The following is a 25,150-nucleotide window of genomic DNA, read 5'->3' on the forward strand; positions in this document are numbered from 1 at the left end:
TTTTTTGTAATAAAAATAAAATATGTGAAAGAAAGAACTAATTACCTTAAAAATGTTTACTGCTAACTGCTCAGCAGATTAGTTTTCAATCTTACTCACAAACACTGGCTAATCTACAGTGTATGTACTGTACCTGTGTACTATGTATGTATTCTACCTATGTTCCAAATTTCAGCTGTACACCACAAATCTATTAATTACCTTTTATTTTTAAAATTAATATTTTTCTGTTTGTTCTCTCCACTATAAGCTGCATACCACTGTAAAAACATGTCTCTTGTAATTTGTGTGTATACTGATCATGTCTAAATAACTAAATGTGTCTTTAATTTTTCTTTGTGGAGCTTTTCTCCCCGGGCCTCTGCTGAAAAAGGGCCTTTTCAGCTCAGTCAGACACCCCCGGTTAACAAATGTAAAATAATAATAATTATATGTTTAGGTTATTCTTATGGGATCCAGATGGTTTAAATCCAGCTAGTCAGCATCTCTAGAATGTGCATTTCATCCCTTCCATGATACTTCTGTAGCATTCCAGTTAGTTCGTTTTGCATCCACACCAAGCCAGGGAAGAAAAAAAACAAGCCATGGTCTGTTTATCTTCTTATCCAAGCACTTTCTCCAGGCAGGGTGGGGGAGAAAGATATGCCTGCTGCCATAGGTATTGGGATAGCAACACTTCTTACACAATCAGAAAAGTGCAGCACACATTTTGCAGTGCTCATCTCCTTGGAAATTTCTAACAGCCCTTAGATGTTCATTTCAAACTCTGATCATTCTGATGGCATGTAATGCTTGAAACCAAGCCTGCCTTTATATAAAATAAAAGGACTTCTCACTGGTGTACACTCTGTAGTTTTTGAGGAAATGTATTTGTAGATTTATTTTGTTTTATCAGGAGGATGAAAGTTCAGTTACTCAGATGAAAGTATTGCAGTATGAACAGAAGGATAAGTAAAAGTAAATAAAACTGTATCTTTTCTTTCACACCTGTCATCTCTCGGTCTCTTCTTGAGTTTGTACTTGATGTTGTTGTTGTCTTTTGGCTTTTCCCAGTTAGGGGTCGCCACAGCGGAACACCGGTCCGCTAATGATTGGCAGTAGATTTTTACGTGCCGAGTTGCCAGCCCTGGCGCACAACCTTCAACAAAGGTACTTCCATTCATGCATGTCTCCACGCAGAAGACGCTCTAGCTGAGAATCGAACAGGACAACATCTTACTGTGAGGCAACAATGCTACTGCAGCACCACCACCGCGGACTTGAGTTTGTACTTGATGTGGTACACATAAATGTTGTACTCCTGTGTCATTGCATGTATCATTGTGATGTTTTTGTTGTGTGTTATTGCAAAAAAAAATAGTACCTTTTTCTGTGCCGAGCTACTGATTTGTGGTTATATTGAAAAGTTCTTTCTTAATTATAAATGTAGACAAAAATATTTCATGATCTTAATTGTTTTTATTTGCTTTTTCCCCAGTACCGATGCAAATGCAGCAATGCTCAGCAATTTTGAGGTATGAGTTTTGTACATTTTAATGTCTTATCATTATAACCATTGACACGTTGTGTTACAGTTCTACTTGGATACAAATCCGAAACGTGCAGTAAGAAGCAAATGGTGTTGAGCATTCTGTGGGATAAGCTGTAGTCAGTTGCATCAATAGGGGAACATTTGCTTACAGCATTTACATAATTTTCTTTAACTGTAGTAGTAATTTTAGATGAAGTTTACACACTGTCCTGAATATTCTGTGAAAACCTGATCTTGAAACTTCCCCCCACAAAAACCTGCTGTAGAAATTTAAAAAACAGATACTACCTGCAGTATTTCTTATAGAATTACAGTATGGTGAAAGAACAGTGTCCTTTAGTCATTTTGTGTACATGGTCTACAGTGGTACCTTCTAGGACTGTAACATAACATAGTGCATGCTTCTTTATGTGCAAATTTGCCAATAAATTGCATGAACCACATCACATGACAGTCACAGATGTTCTTCGTGTTTCACTGTGGCAGTCATCACATTTGGGTTATCTGCTTACAGTAGCCCTCAGTCGGCTTGATTATCAAAGTCTTGGGTCCTGCTTCGGTTGCTGTCTCATCTTCCGTGACGTCAGGTAGTTAGGGGTATAAAGCATGCAGCCGACGCCATTACATCAGTCTTTCTTGCCGTGCGGTGCCTGAAGCAGAAGCAGTTCGCAAGTGCCGGTCGGCCAACTCCTGAAAATTTCGTCTTAGAGTTTCAGAACCGAAGTCTTCAACTAAAGCTAAGTACCCCATTGGGGAAACTTTTTCTTGCTCTAAAACCGATGTCAGCAAAAATCAGTAATTGTATTTCTTGTGGAAAGCAAATACCTCACAAAGATTTTCATTCGTACTGTATTCCTTGCCTAGGCCCTGACCACGATGTACCTCGCTGTTTTGTGCCTTATTTAAGCAACAAACTATTTGTCGTCTGTATATTTACGCTTCTAAATATTTTGGTACTTGGTTCAATTATCCAGATATGTCTTCAGTAAGTCACCCGACTACTGACATTCTGAAAAACACAAAGATAAAGACAGAGACAGGCTGCCTAGGTCCAAAGCTGCCAACAACACTTCTCCTAAGCCAGTCACCAGTTCGCCGGTACTCAGTGAGGTGCTTTCGCAGCCCCTGATACCTGCTACTTAAGATTCGCAGGCCTCTACTGAGACCCATTTGGACTCCCGCCACAAGATGCTTCAACTGTGGAACCTGCGGATGTCTCTACCTTGGATGGGTCCAGAGCCGCTGTACAGGCACCAGCTTCTGAAGGTGTATTCAGGCCTACTGACTTGCATATTAAACCGACGCCATCTTCTTCAAGGCCTAAAACTTTAACTATGCCTAGAAAACCGACGCCTAGACCACATGGTCAGGCCTCTATGCCTAAAAAACAGATGATAAGAATGGCTGAAGACCTTATTACTTTAATCAGGGGAAGCAAACCTTCCCCCTCTAAGAGACCTAGGACTGAATTTGCTTATGATACTTCTGACCAAGATTCTGAAATTTCTGTTTCCTCTGATGACCAGGATTTACCCTGATCTACCTATGAGGATTCTGATGCAGAAGACTCTATTCCCTCTGCTCCCCCCCCCCAGAGGATTTCTCTCTTGGTGAAATCCTGCATACTCTTAGGGAGCACTTTTGCTGGGAGCCAGGAATGTAAAGTTGTTCAATCTCGCCATTCATTCTTCACTGATGGGTTCGGAGCTGATCATCGGCTCCGACACAGCCGTCTAGCAAAGCTCAAAGATTAGCAGTAGCTAGAGACCAAGCCCCTTATCCCATGATGCATTGCTGGAATTACCCCAGATCTAGTTTGCCGTGGCACTTATCTCTTGGTTTCCAGCTCTGCTCAAGACTTTTTCAATGAAATAGCAAGTTTTTCTTAAAAAAAATTCATATATTTCAATCTACTCTATTGCTTAGTGTTTTTCTTATCCAGAATAATACTATCTTTTTGGGCTTCGTTAGTTTTAGTGACCTTTCTTTGCTAGTGTGGGCTTTGGCTTTTAGTAGTGTAGTTTTAGTGCAATTGTGTAGTTGGGTATTTTTGACTAATATACAGTTAGTTCTTGTGTGGTTCTATATATTATAAAGACAGACATCCTAAGTCTGGTTTCAAAAAATGTCTTGACTGTGGACAAAAAGATGTCTGTCACTGATGGACAAGTTCAATGTGTTTATTGTCTGGGTGAGGTGCACCTTCATGAGTCCTGCAGTATCTGCCACTCCTTTTCTACTAGAGTGCTTGCTGAGAGGAAGAGAAAGCTCATGGATCGGGGTCTTCTTAAGCACGCCTTTGTGGAAGCTTTGACTGACCAGGATGGAGCCAGCAAGTCATCAAAGTCCTCCAAATCCTCTTCAGACTCTAAGTCAAAGAAGTCTAAGAAAGTGGAACTTGCTGTGACTTTGGCTCCACAGCCTTCGGAGCCGACAGTCTTTTCCTTTTGGACCCAGGACACTGCCTTGGAACCGGTCTCCGAATCTCCTTCTCCATTACTCCAGTCAGCACCATTGGTGCATTCCTACAGGCCCTCTATTAGTCTTTCGGATTCGGACATGGACCGGCTGGTACAGAAGTTCTTAAAGGCACCAGGCCTAGCTAAATTGCTGTCTGCTTTGACCCAGGTGTCTGAACCGAAGACTAATACCCAGAAATTGACTGCTCCTCCTGCGAGCTGTAGCAGATTTTTGGAGCCAGAAGAGACTGACCTGATGGTTGTAGAACCCTTGGAGCCAACACCTGTCCCAGTGTCATCGGCAACATCTACTCAGATGTCCTCAGCACCGACTGGGGACTCTAGGAGCCGACACTCTCTGGTCGGGTCTGGGGAGGATACTCGCACTGACCTGTCAGTGCCAATTCTTTCTCTCGGGGCCTCGGCGCAGGTGAGCTGTGCTCCTGCCTCCTTGGGCTCTGAGCCAACGGCATCGATGCGGGAGGGGATCATGGTTCCTTCTGGTCCGTCAACTCCTTCTCATCGGAGCCGTGATGCCTTCGAAGCCATGAGGCGAGTAATGTCTCCTAAGACTTCCTCATCACCAGGTCTGGCATCTTCTTCCCCTAAAGCTCTGGTGTCTGCTTCTGCTTCTGTCGGCCACCCCAAGCGTAGAGACCCAGAGCCTCAGGTAGCCCCACTGGGCGACCCCTGCTCTTCTGAAACTTCCCCAGAGGTTCCCACTGAGGAAATTCACAGAAAGAGAGTGTGCAAGAGGAGGCACTTGGACTCCCCACAGGAGTCATTGACATCTGACACTGACTTGGATGAGTCAGAAGGGTCCCCTCGATCCCCCTCTGAGGGCATCTCCTTTGCGGAGATCCTTGAGATCCTTATGCAGAGGGGTGATTGGCAGTCCAAAAACCCTACTGAGGATGAGTCGGTTCTTCTGAAGGCTTTTGGGTCTCAACCTTCCACCTCCTGGGTGTCTCCACCCCAGGATGAGCTTGTGCAACTGGTCTCTTGTAGAGCATGGGAGTCTCCGGAGTCCATGGAACCTGTCCCTCAGAGGCCAAATAAGTTTATCTCTGCCCCAGCGGATAAAACCTTCTTGTCTAAGGGAGTCCCTGTTGATGTCATGGTGGTGGCGGCAGCCACCAAGAAGGAATTGTCAGAAACTTCTGCGTCTATCCATCCTTGTAACAGAGATTCTAGGATCATGGATAGATATGGGAAATGCATGTTCAGTTCAGCAACTTTCACCCTTCAATCACTGAATTATCTGACCCATTTCACCAGACTGCAAAGAGACCTCCTTAAGGAGTTGGGAGATGCTCTTCAGGGTGCTGTAGCTGCAGGTGTCACTCACTGACAAGGTTTCTGCCCAGCTTGCTACCCTTAATTTCATTGCGAACTCGTCCACGCGTCTCATATCATATGCAGCAGATGGGTCAAGTAGGGCTGCAGGAGCAGGGGTTGCTCTTCGTAGGCATGCCTAGATGCACCTCTGTTCTTTTGCGGAGCTCTTCAAGTCTTCATTCGTAAATACCCTGTTTGATGGCTCATCCTTGTTTGAGCCTAAGGTAAAGGAAACATTGACCAGGTGTGAACAGGAGGAAAAGACTCTGCCATTGGTGTCTGCTTTTCTACCCCTACTCGACCTTACCCTAAAGGGAAGGAAAGATGTGGTTCCGTAAAGCCCAAGGAGCCTTTCAGGACACACGTTGAGAACCTTCCTCCAGGGGCAGAGGAGGAGGTAATAATGGAAGATGCCGTCCTCGCGGCAGAGGGGGTCCGCAACACCAGGGTGACAGAGATCATTTCTCTGGCCAACCCTATCAGTGCTCCTGAGAGAATGCCTGACTGTCCTGCTCTGGAGGCAGTCGGGTGTTGCTTATCTTTGTACCCAGAAGCCTGGTTAGATATCACAAATGACAGATGGGTACAAAGCATCATTTCCAGAGGGTATTTCATGCCATTCTCTGCTCCACACCCATTCCTGTCAAGAGAATCCCAGACGTTCCACCCAGTTACAGGGAACAAGCAACCATAGAGGTCCACAAGTTGCTAGAAAAAAGGTCATCCAACCAGTCCCACAGACCAAACAGGATTTGGAACTTGCTCAAGATTCTTTTTGGTTCCAAAGAAAACGGGGGACTGGAGACCCCATTTTGGACCTCAGCAAACTGAACCAATTTGTAAAAAAAGAGAAGTTTCGGATGGTCACGCTTCAGTCCATACTTCCCTTTTTAGGGAAGGACAATTGGATGTGCTCGATCGATCTCAAGGATGCATACTACCACATAAAAATGGCCAGACCATCCAGAGATCATCTGGGAGCTAGTCACTACCAGTTTCGAGTCCTGCCCTTTGGTCTCACTACAGACCCACAGAGTGTTTACCAAATGTATGGCAGTAGTCACGGCTCACTTGAGGCGTCTAGGATTCCTGGTGATCTGAAGTAGTTAACTTCATTTGTTCATCAACCTGTGGGGTATTGGATCCGAATCGGATCTGAGCCGGCAGCTTTATTCGGCTAAGATCCAAGCTCCAAGCTCCTCTCCCTTACCCATAACCCCCTGCCATCCTTCTTTGTCCTCAGATCTCGTTTGCTGTGGCTTATTCAAGGTGTAGGGTTTCGTGAGTTTTTAAAGAGAATTACCTTTATTTTTCACCTAGTTTTAGTTATTTGTTAAACGAGTGAGTGTTGTTCCCTTTTATAGTTAATTAAGCCAGTCTTGTTGGTAAAATGTATTTTTTTTTTAGTTAGTCTAGTCTTCCATCTTCCCCGTGCGTGTGAAGGTGTGTTTGGGTTGGGCCTATTGTGTTACTATGGCCGAGGCCCCTAAAACCTTCTTTTCTAAATGCACTGAGTGTGGCCATAAGCTATCTCTGGTGGATGGCCACACTCTGTGTGTTACCTGCGTTGGGGTTGACCATCTTTCTTCGGGCTGCACAATTTGTGCAGCCTTCAACCCCAGGGCTTTGAGGGATAGGAGGTCGAAGCTGATTCTGGCGGGACTTCTGCCCCCGGACTCGGCTTCGTCCTCTTCTCCCTCTGCAGCACCGGCTGCTACCGCAGCGGTCCCGCCTTCTATCCCTGCTCCCCTGGCCGGGACTCGCCCTCCCGCCATGGCTCAGGAGGAGAGGGGGAATCTAGGAGGGAGAGAAGAAAGGAGAAGCACCACAAGGGGCAGGCTGAAGCTTCCTCTTCGGCTCCATCGGCTGAGCTGTTAGTCTCTCCTAGGGCTTCTGGGCCTTCTCCTTCCCAGCTCCATTCACCCTGTTTTTCCCTGGAGCTGGAGGAGGAGGAGACCCGGTAGCCCTCGAGGTCTTCGAGGCGTCACTCCAGGCCTGCCTTGGTGGCCTCGTCTAGATCTACCCGAAGCTTGTCAGATGCAGATATGGACTGGATGATGCCTAGGTTTCTCCAGGCCCAACTGCAGATGGGAGTGCTCCTGCCTCCCCCCCTCCGGGGAGGAGCTCTACCCCCTTTTTCACCCCGATTGCTCCTTCTCTGACCCCCTTCCGGGGTTTGGAGCCGTCGGATCCAGGCAGCATCGGAGCTGGGGGAGGCTCGGCGCCGATAGTGCACCCTACTTCGGCTCCGACCGCACCCTCGAGTTTGTAGGGTCCTTTTTCAGATCTGAGCTCTCGGAGCCGTGTGCTGAGCTTCAGATCTGGAAGTGTCAGTGTGTCTTCGGCTCTGTCTCGGTCAGAGCATACTGGCCCTTCGGATCTGATTGTATCGTTGCCAGCTCCGGTCCGCACCTCGGATCTGAAGGGGCTGCTCTCGGAGCTTAGAGAGAACAGTTCTCCTTCGGCGTTCGATGTTGTGGAGGGGGTCTTGTCGAGGGACTTGAGGCCCCAGGCTTCTGCTGCGGTTCCACCCATCACTCCCTCTCAGATGGGCCTACCTTCCATCACCCAGCCCCAGGAACAGCCTGCGCCTACGTCCCAGATGGTTCCCTTAGAGGAACAGGATGTGATTGGTGAGGCATCTTTGGACAGCCCCCCCGAGGAGGTTCCTCACAAACATAAGTGCAAGAGGAGGCACTTGGACTCACCCGAGTCCTTGACAGAGGACACAGACAGAGGAAGGGGAAGGTTCTCCAAGGTCCCCCCCCCCCCCGAGGACGTCTCCTTCGGAGACATTATGGAAATGCTTCGTATTAAAGGGGCGTGGTCAGCCCAAAAGCATTCCTCTGATGAATCTGTGTTTCTGGAGGCATTTGACGCAGGCCCATCTACCTCTTGAGTGTCCCCTCCTGCTGATCCCCTGGTAGATCTGATCACTACCAGGGCATGGAAGGAACCGGACACTGTGGATCCCATACCAAAGAGACCAGACAAAATTCTCAGTCCACCCACAGGACAGTTTGGAGCAAGGGTGCTCCAGTAGATGCCATGTTGGTGGCGGATGCCATGTTGGTGGCGGCTGCCACCAAGAAGGAACTAGCCCAGGAGAGTTCCTCGGTCCACCCTCCCGACAAGGAGTCTCAGACGATGGACCGCATAGGGAAGCGGATGTTTGCTTCAGCCACCTTCTCGGTAAGGTCGCTGAACTACATGGCACATGTGATACGACTCCAGCGGGATCTCATTAAAGAATACGCAGAGTCGCCCCGAGAGTCCATGTCGGTCGAGGATAAGAAAACATTCTCAGCCCGAATGGCCACTCTTAAGTCCATTTCGAACACTTCTATACGACTTCTGTCCCATGCCACGGAAGGAGCCGCTAGAGCTAGCGGAGTGGGCATTGTCTTACGGCGGCATGCCTGGCTCCGTCTCTGCTACTTTGCGGAATCCTTCAAGGTGTCCTTCGCAAATACCCCTTTTGACGGCTCTTTGCTATTTGGCAAGACCATCCGCGACACACTGGTCCAGAGTGAGAAAGACGGGAAGACATTGTCTGCCATCGGGATCTGCTTCTCGGCTCCCCAGAGTCCTTCTCCAGGAACCAAAGGAGACAAAAAAAGATGTGGTTCTGAAAATCTCAACAGTCCAGTTTCGCTCCGGACCCTTCATCCTTCAGAGGCAGAGGAGGACAGGGTGGATGCCGGCCGAGAGGCAGAGGGGGACAGAAAAATTTCGGGTTGAGAGAACCCTTTTCGGATCGGCCCGCGCAGCAGCCCTGAGGGGTTACCCGACTGCTCCACTCTGGAAGCAGTCGGGGGGCATTTCTCGAGGCACCTAGCAGTTTGGGAGTCCTTTACAACAGATCGCTGGGTACTTCGAATCATATCCAGAGGTTACACTATCCCCTTTCTGAATCTCACTCTCCGACCCCGGAGCCTCCCCGATGTCCCACCCAATCAAAGGGAGGCAGCAGCCACAGAAATAAAGCAGCTGCTAGAAAAAAGAGCTATCCAGCCCATCCCCCATGATCAATCCGGATCGGGCTTCTACTCCAGGTTCTTTTTGGTGCCAAAAAAGACGGGGGACTTAAGACCAATCCTCGACCTGTCCACTCTGAACCTGTCAGTTGCCAAAGAAAAGTTCCGGATGGTCACCATTCAATCCATTCTCCCACTCCTGCAGGAGAACGACTGGATGTGTTGTATAGACCTCAAGGATGCGCACTACCACATTTTGATGGACAGACGATCCAGAAGGTTTCTTCGCTTCTGGCTGGGAGCCAGCCACGATCAGTTCAGGGTCCTTCCCTTTGGTCTCACCACAGCCCCCAGGGTGTTCACCAAAGTGATGGCAGTTGTAGCGGCCCACCTGAGGCTTCAGGGAATACAGGTCTTTCCGTACCTAGACGACTGGCTCATGACCGCCCCCACCAGGCATCTACTCTGTTCAGCCAGGGATTACTTCCTTCATTTGGCCTCTCATCTGGGAATTTCAATCAACCTCAAGAAATCCTCCCTTCAACCAACTCAGACCTTAGATTTCATAGGGGCCAGGCTAGATACAAACCTGTTGAGGGCCTTCCTAACTATGGACAGGCTTCGAACTCTGACATTTCACGTGATGGCCCTCTTACAATCCCCGGCTCCCCCAGCGGAATTGGTCCTGAGGGTGCTAGGCTGCATGGCGGCTGCCATCAATCTGTCACCACTAACTCGTCTAAACAGGAGAGTCCTGCAATGGACCTTGGAGGTCCAATGGTCCATCCTGCAACATCCGCTAAGTACAGCTATCCTCCTCAGCAAGGTTTGCAGGAGGTCCCTACTCTGGTGGATCCAAACCTTGGATCTCTGGGAAGGGTGCCCCTTCTCTATGACCCCACTCTAAGCCACGGTGACCACGAACGCTTCTCACCTCGTGTGGGGGGGCACTGCATGGGCAGAACCGTCCAAGTCACGTGGACACACTCGGAGACCTAGTTGCACATCAGTGTCCTAGAGATGAGGGCGGTGCTTTTAGCGTTGCAAGCACTCCAGGCCCTTCTTCCCTTAGGGACAATTGTGATTCAGTCAGACAGCATGTCAGTAGTCTGGCATATCAACAAACAGGGGGGAACCAGATCCTATCCGCTGTGTCGAGAGGCCATGAGAGTTTGGGAATGGGCGATCACCACCAACCGCTTTCTCATAGCAATGCACATTCCGGGTCGGTCCAACATACTGGCAGACAGGCTGAGTCGAACCATCCTCTCACCTTTTGAGTGGTCTCTGAACCTGAGAGTAGCGAAGCAGATCTTCCTCAAGTGGGGTCAACCTTGCTGCGATCTATTCACGTCGCCTTCGAACGCAAAATGCAGCGAGTACTTCGCTCTTCTTCCCCCACCAGAGGAATTCCCCAGAGACACTCTAGTCCATGTTTGGCCATCCGGTCTACTTTATGCTTATCCACCTCTCCCCCTCATGGTAAAATTCTTGCAGAAAGCTGGTCGGTTGGGGAGCAGAGTGATCCTCATAGCCCCATTCTGGCCTTGTCAAACGTGGTTCCCTTGCCTATGGTCTCATCTGGTCAATCCTCCATGGATCTTGGATCCCACTCCAGATCTGATTTCTCATCCCCTGGAGTTGGCAACTCCAAACCTGGACAATCTCAAGCTCACAGCTTGGTTGATCCAGTTCTAATCATAGCGAGGACTCCCAGTATCTCCTCCTCCATTAAAGCTATTTTAGTAGCCTCTCATAAACCTTCTACTAGAAAGGTCTATAAGAGCAAATGGAAACATTTTTCGATCTGGGAGGAACATAGACATATGGATCCCTTTACAGCCCCGATACCAGCTGTATTAGAGTTTTTGTCACACTTATTTGATCAAGGTGCCAGCTCTTCCATCGTCAAAGTCCAATTAGCAGCAATTTCACACTTTCATGTGGGAAGCGATCTCGGTTCCTTAGCTTCTTCCAAGATCTGCAAAACTTTCGTAAAAGGTACTTTCCTGTTAAGGCCTCCTGTTAAGGATGCAGTTCCCCCGTGGGATTTAACCCTTGTTCTTTAGGCTCTTACTGGCCCCCCCTTTGAACCTGCAGCTTCAGTGGATCTTAAATACTTATCTTGGAAAATGGCCTTTCTCATTGCCATCACTTCGGCTAGAAGGGTATCAGAACTTCAAGCTCTTTGCGCCAAACCTCCATAGCTGGTCTTCCACAAAGATAGTTTCCCTCAGGACCAATCCCTCCTTCTTACCTAAAGTCGCCTCTGAGTCCAACATTAATCAATCTATCAATTTACCGTTTTTTTTTCCCAAATTACCAAAACAAAGGTGAATACAAATTACATTCTTTGGACGTGCACAGACAGTTGAGGTTCTATTTACACAGGACTGCTGATCGTAGGAAATCTGAGCAACTCCTTGTATCCTTTGCTAAACCCTTTTTAGGTAAACCTGTGTCAAAAGCTACATTGTCCAGATGGATTTCACAATGTATACTTCTTGCATATAAGAGTTCTGGCCGACCAGAACCTGTCGGAGTTCACGCCCATTCTACTCGATCGATTTCCACTTCTGCTGCCTTTTGGTCCAGGGTGTCCTTGGATGACATTTGTTCAGCAGCCACTTGGGCTTCATCCCATACCTTTATTTCCCATTACAAACTGGATATAATTTCCAGAGGGAGGGCGTCCTTTGGCTTTGCAGTGCTCCGGAATATTCTTCCATGAGGACCTCCCAAGTTTTTTGGTAGCTGGGGACTCTGTCCCACAGGTTGATGAACAAATGAAGTTAACTGCTTCAGATAAAGAAGTTATGTACTCACCATAACGTTCCATCTGAGTAGGTAACTTCATTTGTCAGCAACCAACCCCCCTCTGTCCCCCTAACCTGTAGTTTGTCCTTTTTAGGAACTTTGTACTCCCTGTATCAGATGACATCAGGTTAGGATGTTTAGTTGATCCTTTGGTTGTAGTATTCTATAATACTAAGGAAACTCGATCTGAGGACAGAGAAGGATGGCAGGGGATTATGGGTAAGGGGGAGGAGCTTGGAGCTCGGATCTTAGCTGAATAAAGCTGCCAGCACGGATCCGATTCGGATCCGATACCCCACAGGTTGCTGACAAATGAAGTTACCTACTCAGATGGAACATTATGGTGAGTACATAACTTCTTTTTTCCATACCTAGACGATTGGCTCCTTACCTCCACCACCAGGCATCAACTGATTCAGGCAACAGAATCCACTCTGACATTCTGCAACCACTTAGGCATATTACGGTCAACTTCGAAAAGTCTGCTTTGTCACTATCACAGCATATCGTCTTTATAGGGGTGCAGAGTTAGACACTTCAGCCACCACTCTGTCTTCCAGACGAAAGGGTATCAATTCTTCACCAACACATCACATCACTGGTTTCAAAGAACAGAACTCCAGCCGCAGAGGTCTTGAAAGTACTAGGTTTGATGGCGGCAGCAATTTTAGCCATTCCACTGGCGAGGATGCATATGCGGATTCTTCAAGGGCTCCTGTTCACTCAATGGTCTTACCAAGAGTTGCCAATGAACCATATGATTCTGATTACAAACTCTTGCAAGAGGGATCTTCAGTGGTGGTTGACGTCTCTACATGTTACAGTAGGACACCCCTTTGTCCTTCCCCCTCCAGTAGCCACTGTGACCATGGATGCTTCCCTGATGGGGTGGGGTGGGGGGACATTTTCAGGGAAAGACTGCCCAAGGCACATGGACGGATCAAGAGTCACATTTGCATATCAATGTCCTAGAGATGAGAGCAGTACTTGTGGCGTTGCAGTACTTTCAGGACTCTCTCCCTCTAGGGACAATTGCCATACAGACATACATGTCACTGGTCTGGTATTTGAACAAACAGGGCGGGACCAAGTCTTACCCCTTTGCCGAGAAGCCCTCACGGTTTGGCAGTGGGCTGTGTCATCCCAGGGCTTTCTGTTGGCAATGCACATCCCTGGGAGATCCAACGTGATAGCGAACAAGCTAAGCAGGGCAATATTGTTGCCACACGAGTGGTCCTTCAAACAGGAGATTGCAGACAGGATTTTCCACAAATGGGGCCAGCCTTGCTGCGATCTTTTTGCTAGCCACATCAACACCAAATGCAGAAGCTACTTTGCCCTGATTCCCCCTCAAGGAGAACCCCCCGAGAGATGCACTCTGACACGATTAGCCCCCAGGTCTCCTCTATGCATTTCCCCCAATTCCTTTGATACCCAGATTTTTACAGAAAGCGAAGTCGCTGGGAAGGACTGTCATTCTTAAAGCCCCTCATTGGCCTCGGCAGATTTGGTTTCCATTTCTTTACCATCATCTTTTGGAGGATCCATGGACCCTGGACCCAGTTCCAGACCTTCTGACACACCCGTCAGGATCCCCATCCTTCCTTGCAGTCACTGAAGCCAACTGCTTGGCTGCTCCAGTTCCCCGTATAGCTAGGCTTCATAATCTTTCAGAGGACAAGTCAAGTTTTGTTGGCTTCCCACAAACCTTCCACCAGAAAATTGTATCGGAGTAAGTGGAAAATATTTTCCATTTGGGCTTCTAACAAAAACCTTGATCCTTACCAAGCTCCATTGTCATCCATTCTAGAATTCTTGACTGGGATTTTTCATGAAGGAGCTGCAGCTGCTACCGTTAGGGTCCAGTTAGCAGCTATATCTAATTTCCATCTAGGTATTGATGGACTGAATATTATGCAACACCAGTTATCAAACATCTTCCTCAAAGGTACTTTTCACATGAGACCTCCAGTGAAGACTCCTTATTCTCCCTGGAGCTTGAATTTCATGCTTTCCCGTATAATTCTTTCTCCCTTCAAACCAGCATCTTCTTGTGAGCTCTAGTTTCTGTCATGGAAAACTATTTTTCTAGTAGCCATTACTTCTGCCTGCAGAGTGTCGGATCTTCAGGCATTATCGATCAAGCCTCCATATATGATTTTTCATCCTGACAGAATATCCCTTAGGACTAACCCTTCTTTTTTTGCCTAAAGTATGTTCTGAGACAAACATAAATCAAGTTATTGAGTTGCCTGTTTTTTTCCCCAACCATACCAACAATTTAGAATACATGCTGGACAAACTTGATGTTCACAGACAGCTTAGATATTATCTGGACAGACCAAAATACTTCAGAAAGTCAGACCAACTTTTTGTTTCATTCTCTGAAGACAGAAAAGGTAGACCAGTGGCTAAAACAACTCTTTCTAAGTGGCTTTCCCATTGTATCACCTACACTTACTCATCTGCTAATAGGTCTTTGTGGCATAAAGTGAAGGAGCATTCAACCAGAGCAGTCTCTCTTCGGCCTTTTAAGCCAAGTTACCTCTTGACGATATCTGTGCTGCAGCCACTTGGTTTAAGCCTTAAACTTTTATCACTCATTACAAAGTGGACAAGGCCTCCAGGGACAGGGCTTCCTTTGGTTCTACGGTCCTGAAAAATGTACTCCCATGAGCCACCCAGGATTTAGGGTGCTAGGGACGCTATCCATCAGTGAAGAATGAACAGCGAGATTGAACAACTTCACATAAAGGAAGTTACGTACTCGCCATAACGTTCCATGTGAGTTGTTCCATCTCGCCTTCATTTTCACATCCCTCCCTCCTTCCCCCACCTGGCTGATGGTTGACCTTGAGACTGACTTCATCCTGGTTGTTCAATGTTTCTTCCTGTCTGGGGAGATTAGTCCTCTTACTAGGATATGGTACACGCAGCAAACAAGGTCTGAGGTAATTCCAGCAATGCATCATGGGATAAGGGGCTTGGTCTCAAGCTAATGGTAATCTTTGAGCTTTGCTAAACGGCCGTGTCAGAGCCGAGGATCTGCTCTGAACCCATCATTGAAGAATGAAGGCGAGATGGAACAACTCACATGGAACGTTATGGTGAATACATAACTTCTTTTTACTCTGATTCTAAAAAGAGGCTTGGGGATTTCTTACTCCTGCCCCAGTACAGGCCTTTAGCTATCCCTCCTGTACTAGACATTGTTGATGATGCCTTTTCTGAATCTAGCTTGGCCCCTGACTGTCTACCTCCTGCTCCCAGAAAACCTGATAGATATTACAGGGTTCCTGACTCTCACAAGTTCCTTTTTAAAAATCCTACTGCGAATTCTGAGACCATTTCACAGGGACCCAAGGGCATTAAGGCTACTACTGCCAAAAATCCTACCCCCTCTGATAGGGACTCCAGGGCGCTGGATAGATGGGCTAAGAAAGTATACACTTCTGCAACTTTGTCCATTTAGGGCCTTAAACTGCCAGTTTCATATGTTAAAGTATCAGCAGCATATCATTGGATTGCTTTAACAGAAAATGATGTTGATTCCTGATTGTGCTGAAAATAAGGATTTACATGATTTAATGCATTCTGCTGAACAGGTTGGAAAGCATACTTTGCAATGTGGTTTTGATTCACTAGAGGCATCTTTCAGGGCTGCTGTCACTGGGTCTGTACTTAGAAGGCATGCTTGGCTTAAGGAGCAATCTTTGCCAGGTCATGTTAAAGCTAAATTGCTGGATGCTCCGTTAAATCTGGATCACCTGTTTGGCAACAAAGCAGAAGTAGTTCTTAAAAAGATGGAGGAAAAAGCTAAATCTATGCAAACTGTTAAAGATTTCCTACACGTACAACCTCCAAGATTTAGTAGGCATTGGCCCTCTAAGAATTGGTCCTTTCCTGCCTCTTCCAGGCCTTCAGTCCAAACCCAGAACCAGCAGAATACCCAGGCTTCAGTCCCAGGGTACTCCCAGGACTAAACAGTGGGGGGCTTCCACTTCCAAATTAGGGAGTAGCTCCCCCTATGGTAAACTGTCTCAATGACTTAACTTTAAAGCTTCCAAGAACTTCTCAACTGACTGCTCCTTTGGGGGAAAGATTTGTCTGCAGGCAAAAAACTGGGAACTCATTACCCAGGACAAATGGGTGTTAAATATAGTTTCCCAAGGATACAGATTTCACTTCCACATGTTACCAACCCCAAACGGTTGGCCAGATCTACCCCCAAATCAGTGGACAGAGGCTCAAAAGCAAGTACTGGCTATTCAAACTGTACCAGAAGAGGAAAAGGGGCAAGGCTTCTACTCAAGACTTTTCCTGGTACCCAGAAAAGACAACTCTTGGCGTCCTATCCTGGACCTTTCCATATTGAACACCTTTTTGGTGATTCCAAAATTCAAGATGCTAACTCTTCACCAGTTACTTCCTATGCTAGGCAAAGATGCCTAGTTGGAAACACTGGATTTAAAAGAAGCTTACCTACACATCCCAATCAGGGAATCTTGCAGAAGATACCTACGCTTCAAAGCAGGCTACATGCACCATCAGTTCTCTGCACTGCCCTTTGGCTTATCTACTGCACCCAGGGTATTCACAAAGTGCTTGGCTCCAGTCATTGCATTTTGCAGGCAAAGAAATGGACATTTCTTACCCCAATGAAGAGTCTCCTCCATCCAGCTTAGTGAAAGGCAAAAAGTCAGGACATACTTTTGAATCATCTGGCATTTGTACAAAAGGTGCTAACTTGTCTGGGGTACACCGTAAACAAAAAGAAATCACATCTGGTACCCTGTCAACAAATTATATTCCTGGGAGCAAGCTTGAACACACCTTCCCAGGTGGCTTTCCTCATGCCAGAGAAACAAATTCATTTGACGACTTACTTCAAACTAATGGCCACAAAAACCCTGCTATCTGCAAGGCAAATACTGCAAGCCCTGGGGTTTATGGCCTTCTGCATTCTACTAATTCCATATGCAAGACTGCATATAAGGAAACTACAACGGTATCTAAAAAGCCAATGGTGTCAACATTCTCAGGATCTAGAAGCAATGATCCCTATCATACCTTGCCTACAGTTAGAGTTCCTTTGGTAGGCAGAGGCCTGCCACGTAAACAAGGGACTACCATTCACTCTACCCCCTGCCGCCCAAACCCTAACAGACGCATCGGACTATGCATGGGGGGCTCACCTGGCAGGGAAGTGCATTCAGGGCAAATAGAACCCAAGTCAAATGCACCTGCATATCAATCAAAAAGAAATGTTAGCCGTACAGAAAGCTCTGATAGCCTTCAAGGACCACATTCTTCCAGGACAATTAATGGTAAGGACGGACAACACCACTGTTATATGGTACATAAACAAGTGGGGGGGGAGTACCCATTCTTACCACCTCTGCAGACTAGCCATGGTTCTGTGGAACACAGCCTTGAGCTACCAAGTGCATCTACAGGCTCAATTCCTGCCAGGAAAACTAAATACACTGGCAGATGAACTAAACAGAAATCTCTTGGACCCATACGAGTGGAAACTGGAACCAAAGATTTTCAACACATTGGTAAACAAATGGGGGAGCCCAGATATAGACCTGTTTGCCCCCCCCGAGAACTATCAATTGGACAAATTCTGCACAAGGACTCCCCACAAACAAACTTAGAAAGTGGATGCTCTGTCCTTCAGCTGGAAAAATCTATCAGTTTATGCCTTTCCTCCTCTCTGCCTCTCCTCTCCAAAGTACTACTAAAGATCAAACAGGACAAACCAAGGACATTACTGATTGCACCAGACTGGCCAAACCAACACTGGTACCTCCTCTTGTGCAGTTTGTCACTGCTGGCTCCATGGCACCTGCCTCAGACCCCTACCCTGCTGTCTCAGCAGGAGAGCCAGATTCTGCACCCTCAGCTTCAAACCCTGACCCTGGCAGCCTGGCTAATTTCCTAGTCTCTCCATTACCATCCCTCAGTAAACAAGTGCTGGATGTCATTTTGGAGGCAAGGAGGCCTAGTACTAGAAAATCTTATGCTGAAAAATGGAAAAGATTCTGTGCCTGGAACCAGACTCAAAGGATGGGCACAGCAGCACCCAATTTACCTCAGATTCTTCAATACTTAACTGAGATGCTTCACAAGGGCCTTTCTTTTTCCTCCATCAAAATTCACACCTCAGACATTTCAGCTCATTACAACACAGAACCACCCATCTTCTCTCATCCACTGCTCAAGCAGTTCCTCAGAGGGGCCAAAAACTTAAGACCTCCGAGGAGAGCCTCAACTCCAGGCTGGGACCTTAACTTTGTATTGGAAAAACTCACTCTTCCTCCTTTTGAGCCAGCTGCAAGTGCAGAATTAAAATTTCTTTCTTGGAAAACAGCCTTCCTTTTAACAATTACTTCAGCAAGAAGGGTATCTAAACTACAGGCCCTTATGGCAATGGAGCCTTTCATCATCTTTCATGCGGACAGGGTGTCCCTCGGGACCAATCCCTCCTTCATGCCAAAGGTGGTATCCAGTGTGGCTCTTAATCAATCCATTCATTTGCCAACCTTCTTTTCTAATCCACAGAACAAAGGGGAAATGATCCTGTACTCCTTTAGATGTGCACAGACAACTTGGATTTTACTTGGACAGGAGTAAACCTCAAAGGAAATCTGAACAACTGTTGGTGGCATTTGCTGCAGGGGCAGAGAGGAAGGCTATTTCAAAGCAAACCATTTCTAAATGAATAGGCCATTGCATTCATTTCTGCTATAAGCACCATGGAAAACCTATCCCACAGGGGATTAGACCCTATTCAACCAGGGCTGCATCTACCTCTACAGCCTTTCTCAGAGGTGTACCTACCAGGGACATCCCAGAAGCTGCTACCTGGAGTTCTGTACATACTTTCATCAAGCATTACCATTTACCAATTTTCTCTAAATCCAGAGCTGGCTTTGCCACTGCAGTCTTGCAGGGCCTTATAGCTGGTCCTAATGCTATCTAAATGCCTCCTCCCATCCTTGGCTTTGGGAATCTACCCAAATGTGATGACTGCAACAGTGAAACACGAAGAACATAGTACAGTTGTGTACACTTACCATAAATGTAGATGTTTGCATGTATTCACTGTTGCAGTCCTGGTTACCCTCCCTCCAGCCCCCTCTCCTTTACTATACTTAAAAGCTTTTTGGTATATTTGTTTTTTTTTTGGAGGTGTAACCTTGTGTGTGTGTGTGTGTGTGTGTGTGTGTGTGTGTGTGTGTGTGTGTGTGTGTGTGTGTGTGTGTGTGTGTGTGTGTGTGTGTGTGTGTGTGTGTATATATATATATATATATATATATATATATATATATATATATATATATATATACCCCTGGACTACCTGACATCACGGAAGATGAGATAGCAACCGACGCAGGACCCAAGAATTTGATAATCAGGCCGACTGAGGGCTACTGCAAGCCGTTAACCCAAATGTGATGACTGCAACAGTGAATACACTCTAACATTTAGGGTCTGTTTGTACCTGAACCTGTGTATCTCTGTACATCTTATTTTGAATTATTAAAATCCATCCCTTAAAAGAAGAGTTGCGTTAACCATGGCTGATTACGGAATAACACTGTAATTCTAGTGATGTAAATAAGCTGTTCATTTAGTGTGGAAAATGTAATTGCCTTACACAGGTGCAGGCATAAGCAGTTGCATACCAATAAATGCCTTTTTATATAGGGTTTTGAATCTTTAGATGTGTGTTTGGGAGGGTCCACTTCAAAATACTGACTTTCAAAATACCTAAACTCAAAATACTGAGACCAAAATCTCTAAAACTCAAAATACTGAAACTCACAATATCGAAAAAAAACCCCACAGTACAGCAACACAACTATATTGCAGCAGAACTACATACAGAAACATATTACTCTTCTGCAAGTATAGGCAGGGGGGCTAGCCCCCCTGAAACCCCCTTGTGGGGGCTGCGCCACCCACACCCTCTGCTACTTAAATATATCAGCTCAGAGATTACACTTCACTACACTAAAGTGCAATCTTGGAGTTGATATATTTAAGTAGCAGGGGGTATGGGGGTGCAGCCCCCCACAGGGGAGGTGCAGGGGGGCTTGCCTGCTTATACTTTGAGAAGAGTAATATGGTTTGTGTTTTATTTGTTTCAGTATGTACTTGTGCTGGAATATAATTAAGTGTTGGTATCCTGTGTGCGTTCAGTATTTTGAGCTTTAGAGATTTTGGTCTCAGTATTTTGAGTTTAAGTATTTTGAAAGTCAGTATTTTGAAGTGGACCCATTTGGGAATGTTGGAGGAAGTCTAAATTACAGGCCTGTAAAGCATGCAGTTATAAGTTAAGCAACAAGATACAAATTAGTTTATTTAGACATTTTTACCAGTTTGTAAGCCACAGCTTTTCCATTTGATCCATATCTGTAGTTTGTATTATGATGAAAAACTAAATGTTTTTCTCATTGAAGATAACCTGCAGGATACTAACCAGTGTGGATTCAAACAGGGCATGCAATCTCCTCTGTCCCTTCTCCCTCTCCTGAAGTCAAGTATTGGCTGATGGCTCGCATGTATAGCTGTGCTGTACCTGACCCTGAAATATTTCACATTAATTACTGTTTAACAGATGTGTCTCCTTAGCAACTTATTTTTTTCAGTGATCAGATTTAAATGATTTGTTTAATGCAACACTTTCTTCTGTGCAGACCTTTCACTACCCTGTAAAATTTATTTACTTTGTATTTCACTCTTCTACAGATTTTATGATTTGCTGTGTGCTGTAACTCATGCATGATATTTCGTTTGTATCTCTATTGATTTTCATCTGTTCAGCTTGTTCTTCAAGACTCTGTGCTTGGCCTACTCCTATTCTCCCTGTTCATAAACAATATACACCAAGACCTTCCTAACAAGGACCTAGTCCTGTATGTGGATTCCCATTTTATCCAACAAATCATTACCAATACTACAGAAGAATATGCAAGGCAAATTATTCTCACTTTGCAAATGGGTAAACAATGCTAAACTAATAATAAACTTGAACAAATCTAGTTTAATAATGTTGATCACAATGCAAGAAATGTTGCCTTTCTTCCATTACAAATAACTGATAACTTTAAACAGCATTTTACAAATGTTCGTCAATAAAAGTATCGACTTTCTTCTTGATCCTTCATTTTCTTTCTCCGTATACACTGCCATTGTTATTAACAGATCCTTTCTCAGGTAAAGCTCTGCTCAAGATTAACTCACCTGCAACTCTAAAGCCAGAGAAGCTATAGGCAAAAAAATGTGCATATACCCATATTCAGATATGGATTTCCTTTACTAACTCTCTACTCCCTAAACGAAATACCCATAAACTATAAGTTGCAGTAAACAAACATATCCAGTTTGCATTTCTAGTCAGTCATTTCATCTGTTTTCACTCCATAGTTGTCTCTTTATAGTAATATGGCAATAGTCCCAACTCAGCAAATTAATATTTAAAAATCTTCACACTCGCAACTGCCCTTTGCTAAAAAAACAAGTTTCTAGCAAGGAGCCCAGCCTTGTTGTTGTGTCTTTTGGCTTTTCCCGGTTAGGGGTCACCACAGCGGAACTCCGGTCCGCTAATGATTGGCAGTAGATTTTTACGTGCCGAGTTGCCGGCCCTGACGCACAACCTTCAATGAAGGTACGCCCATTCACGCAGGTCTCCACACAGAAGACGCTCTAGCTGAGAATCGAACAGGACAACGTCTTACCGTGATAGCACCTCAGACAGTGGACTACAACTTAGAAAACCTTGTTTTAGCTCTTGAGTGGGGACAAGCCTTTATTAAAATTGCCCTGTCACATGGAACCACATTCCATAAGAGATATGACCTCAAACCTCTTTACAGGAGTTTAAATCAAAACTTAAGGAACATTTAAAGAATGAAGCATCCTGCACCTGTTTCAGAGACTTGTAGAATTTTACTAACCTCACTTGATTATTTACTGTTGTTCACTGCTCCACTGGAGCCCAGATCTAGGCTGAAAAGGGTCATTGTACAAGCTCACCTACCCATTTATCAAGTTGCAGTAAATAAAAATAAGGAAACCCCTAAGTATGACATGATATAGTTGAATTATGTTTTTTACATTCGATGTATATAATTTGCTGTTCGGAACAGTACAATGTTATTTGTTCATTTGTATTTGTTAACTGGAGTATAACACTGACCAGTTACAGTTCCAGCCCTGGTGCAAATCCTATACAGTAAACTCTCAGTTAACTGGAACTTGAGCAACTGGCACTCTCAAGCTTCTGGCAAAAAAAAAAGTCGAAGTACAGTACTATTTTCATGTGTTGCATTTTGTTGTCCCCCCTCCCCCAGAAACATAAGTTACATTTTTAGAGTTTGAAAAGGGAAGATGGGAATAAATTCCCTCTCTCCCCAACCTGAGAACAAGTCAAATCAAATAGTGTAGGGTACAGTATTAGTCAGGCCTGTTTTAATAGTAACTCTCTCAAGAGCCCGAAACTACAGTTGTCTGGCATCTACCAGTCCCCATGGGTGCTGGTTAACCGAGAGTTTACTGTACATACGTGGTAAAAAATGTTGCATTGTGAAGATGCTGGTTTGTGTTATGCAAAGGAAAAAGACATTGCAGTACAAGACAGAGTGAAATACAGTTGGAGAGTTGAAAACACAAAAGAAAAGTAAAAAATCAAAGCAGATCTCAAGTACCTGTAATAAAAAAAAATGTTTGCAATTATAGTTACATCATGTTTATATTTATATTATCATACTAAATTTTACCGAACTGTCACCTAAAGTGAGTTTTCATTACTATATATTACTCTGAATTTTTTAAAGTCATCTACTTCCATTTAAGGAACTTTTTCTGTATTGCTTGCATCAGCAATATGGCATGCTGAAAAATTAATCGGGAATCCCAAGAGTGCTGCCTGTTGGTACCAGGTGCTTGCAGCTATAACATTCGGTGGCTGCAGTGTTTGTTACATTGTTGATTGCTACCAGTTTGTTGACTCTCAATGCATGTTCATTGAGCTCTAAAGCTGACAGGTAGCAGCAGCAAAAGACTGCTGGCTTTTTTCAGTTTTATGAATGATTGATTACTTTCTCCCTCTGGATTGGATTGATTTGTGCACAAGAATATTTAAGTAAGGAGCACCCCCCTTTTACTTGCACACATTGTGGTATAGGAGGAAATGTCCATCCCCCTGTATAAATGAGTCTTTTAAATTTTGTGTTATTTGCATGAATATTTGTTTCTTGAGGAAGTAAGGTGAAGGCCTCCTACAGAAATATTTATTTTATTTTTTCATTTATTTATTTCGTGTTTTAGTTTTAGTGGGGCGGTAACTGTGGTGGCCGCGGTGGTGCAGCGGTTAGCATTGCCGCCTCACAGCAAGAGGTTCTCCGGTTCGATTCTCAGCTGGGGTGCCTTCTCTGCGGAGTCTGCATGTACTCCCTATGGTCATGTGGGTTTCCTCTGGGTGCTTCGGTTTCTTTCCACATCCCAAAGACATGCTGTAGGTGAATTGGACACTCTAAATTGGTGTGTGCCTTCTGTGAAAGGTTGGGTGCCGGTCTGGCAACTCGACACCGTAAAACTCCACTGCCAGTCATGAGCGGACAGGTGATCCGCTGTGGCGACCCCTAACTGGGATAAGCCGAAAGAAGAAATGGGGGAAGTAACTCTAGGCCTGTGGCCTTTTGTAGACTAAGACCCATTAATACATTTATACCAAGTATAGGTAATCTGACTAGTATAGTGGGGAAATTCCTCTACTGTCTTGTAATAAATGCCATGAGATGTTTAGCACCCACCCCTGTTGTCACCAACTCAAGAAGCTGGCACCTTTGTTTATGTATTCCCTGTGGCTTTTTCACTTTTTACTTGTAGACCATCAGCCCCCTCCCATCAGTAGTGAGGGTGTTCATTTTCCAGTAATAGTTATTCAGAGTACAGGAATGTCATGCATGTACCCATGGAGATTGTTTGAATCCTCACCTGTATCAACTGATGTAAGCCATGAAGACTTTGTGCAGTGGGTGATGTGAGCAGTTGTATCACCATGAACACACACACACATTGCTATCATTGGCTAGGTAAACCAAGCTGTATCCCTGTGTACAGTGCCTTTTCCCCCTACATTGAATCCTCCACTTGCTGGTGGCAGAATAGCACACAAAGACCACCCTCCGGGATGGGCAAGGTGGCCGTGAACTTTTGTTCCCATTCTCTCCTGCTTAGCTCATATAGTGCAAAAGCCACTACTCAAATGTCGATCATCAACAGATTATCACAAAAAGACCACCCTCCAGGATGGGCAAGGTGGCTGCGACTGCTTGTTCCCATTCTCTGCTACCTGGCTCATATAGTGCAGAAGCCACTACTCAAACATAGGTCATCTGGCCTTTATTCATTTTCATCACAGAGCTGGGCCAGATCTTGGCTTTTATATATTTTTCTAAAGCATGACACCTCCTGTGTGCCTGTGTGCAGCAATGTAGCAACCTTCTTGTGCTGCACATTGATGTCAGTTTTTGTGTCTAAATTCACATACCTGGTGTGAGGAAAAAATGCACCACTCTTTTATCTTCCCAGCATCAGGAATGAGTTGTGCTACTTGCTATGTCGCTGACAGCAGGTGCTAACCAAGCTATGTACTAACCTCTGAGACCAGACTGAACTTGGGTGAGTATGTGGCTTTGGCAACACAGTGGTTCAGTGATTAAATATCTACCTCTTAGCTGTAGGGTCCATGGTTCAGTCTTGATCTCTGTTCAGTGTCTGTATGAAACTTTTGTGTTATCGTTATATCATTTCTCTGGATACTGTTTTACCTACCACCTTCCAAAAACATGCTAGCTGAATGGCTGCATTGAATTGCCCATGTGCTTTGCATTTATCATTAATTCTTGTGGCCTACTTCATGGTATAAAAGGGGTCTAAGAACCAACATTTAATTTACCTGGTCAAAAAAAAACTTTATTAGGTGCTCCCTTCCATTTTTGTTCGTTTTCCTT

The 25,150-nt window shown here is 45.3% G+C and overlaps 1 protein-coding gene across 2 annotated transcripts in view; it reads left to right on the forward strand.

Moving 5' to 3' along the window:
• The window catches only part of LOC122787487 (CGRP receptor component), a 325,947-nt gene that overhangs the window by 100,043 nt on the left and 200,754 nt on the right, over nt 1–25,150 (forward strand). For both annotated transcript variants that reach the window (XM_044054228.1, XM_044054227.1), the window contains exon 2: nt 1,478–1,514. In XM_044054228.1, coding sequence (XP_043910163.1) covers nt 1,497–1,514 — 18 coding nt within the window. In that variant the 5' untranslated portion in view covers nt 1,478–1,496. The remainder of the gene's footprint in view (nt 1–1,477; nt 1,515–25,150) is intronic.

This window comes from Protopterus annectens, chromosome 13.part0, assembly GCF_019279795.1.
Source record: "Protopterus annectens isolate FY-2018-M chromosome 13.part0, PAN1.0, whole genome shotgun sequence".
NCBI classification, from domain to species: Eukaryota; Metazoa; Chordata; order Ceratodontiformes; family Protopteridae; genus Protopterus; species Protopterus annectens.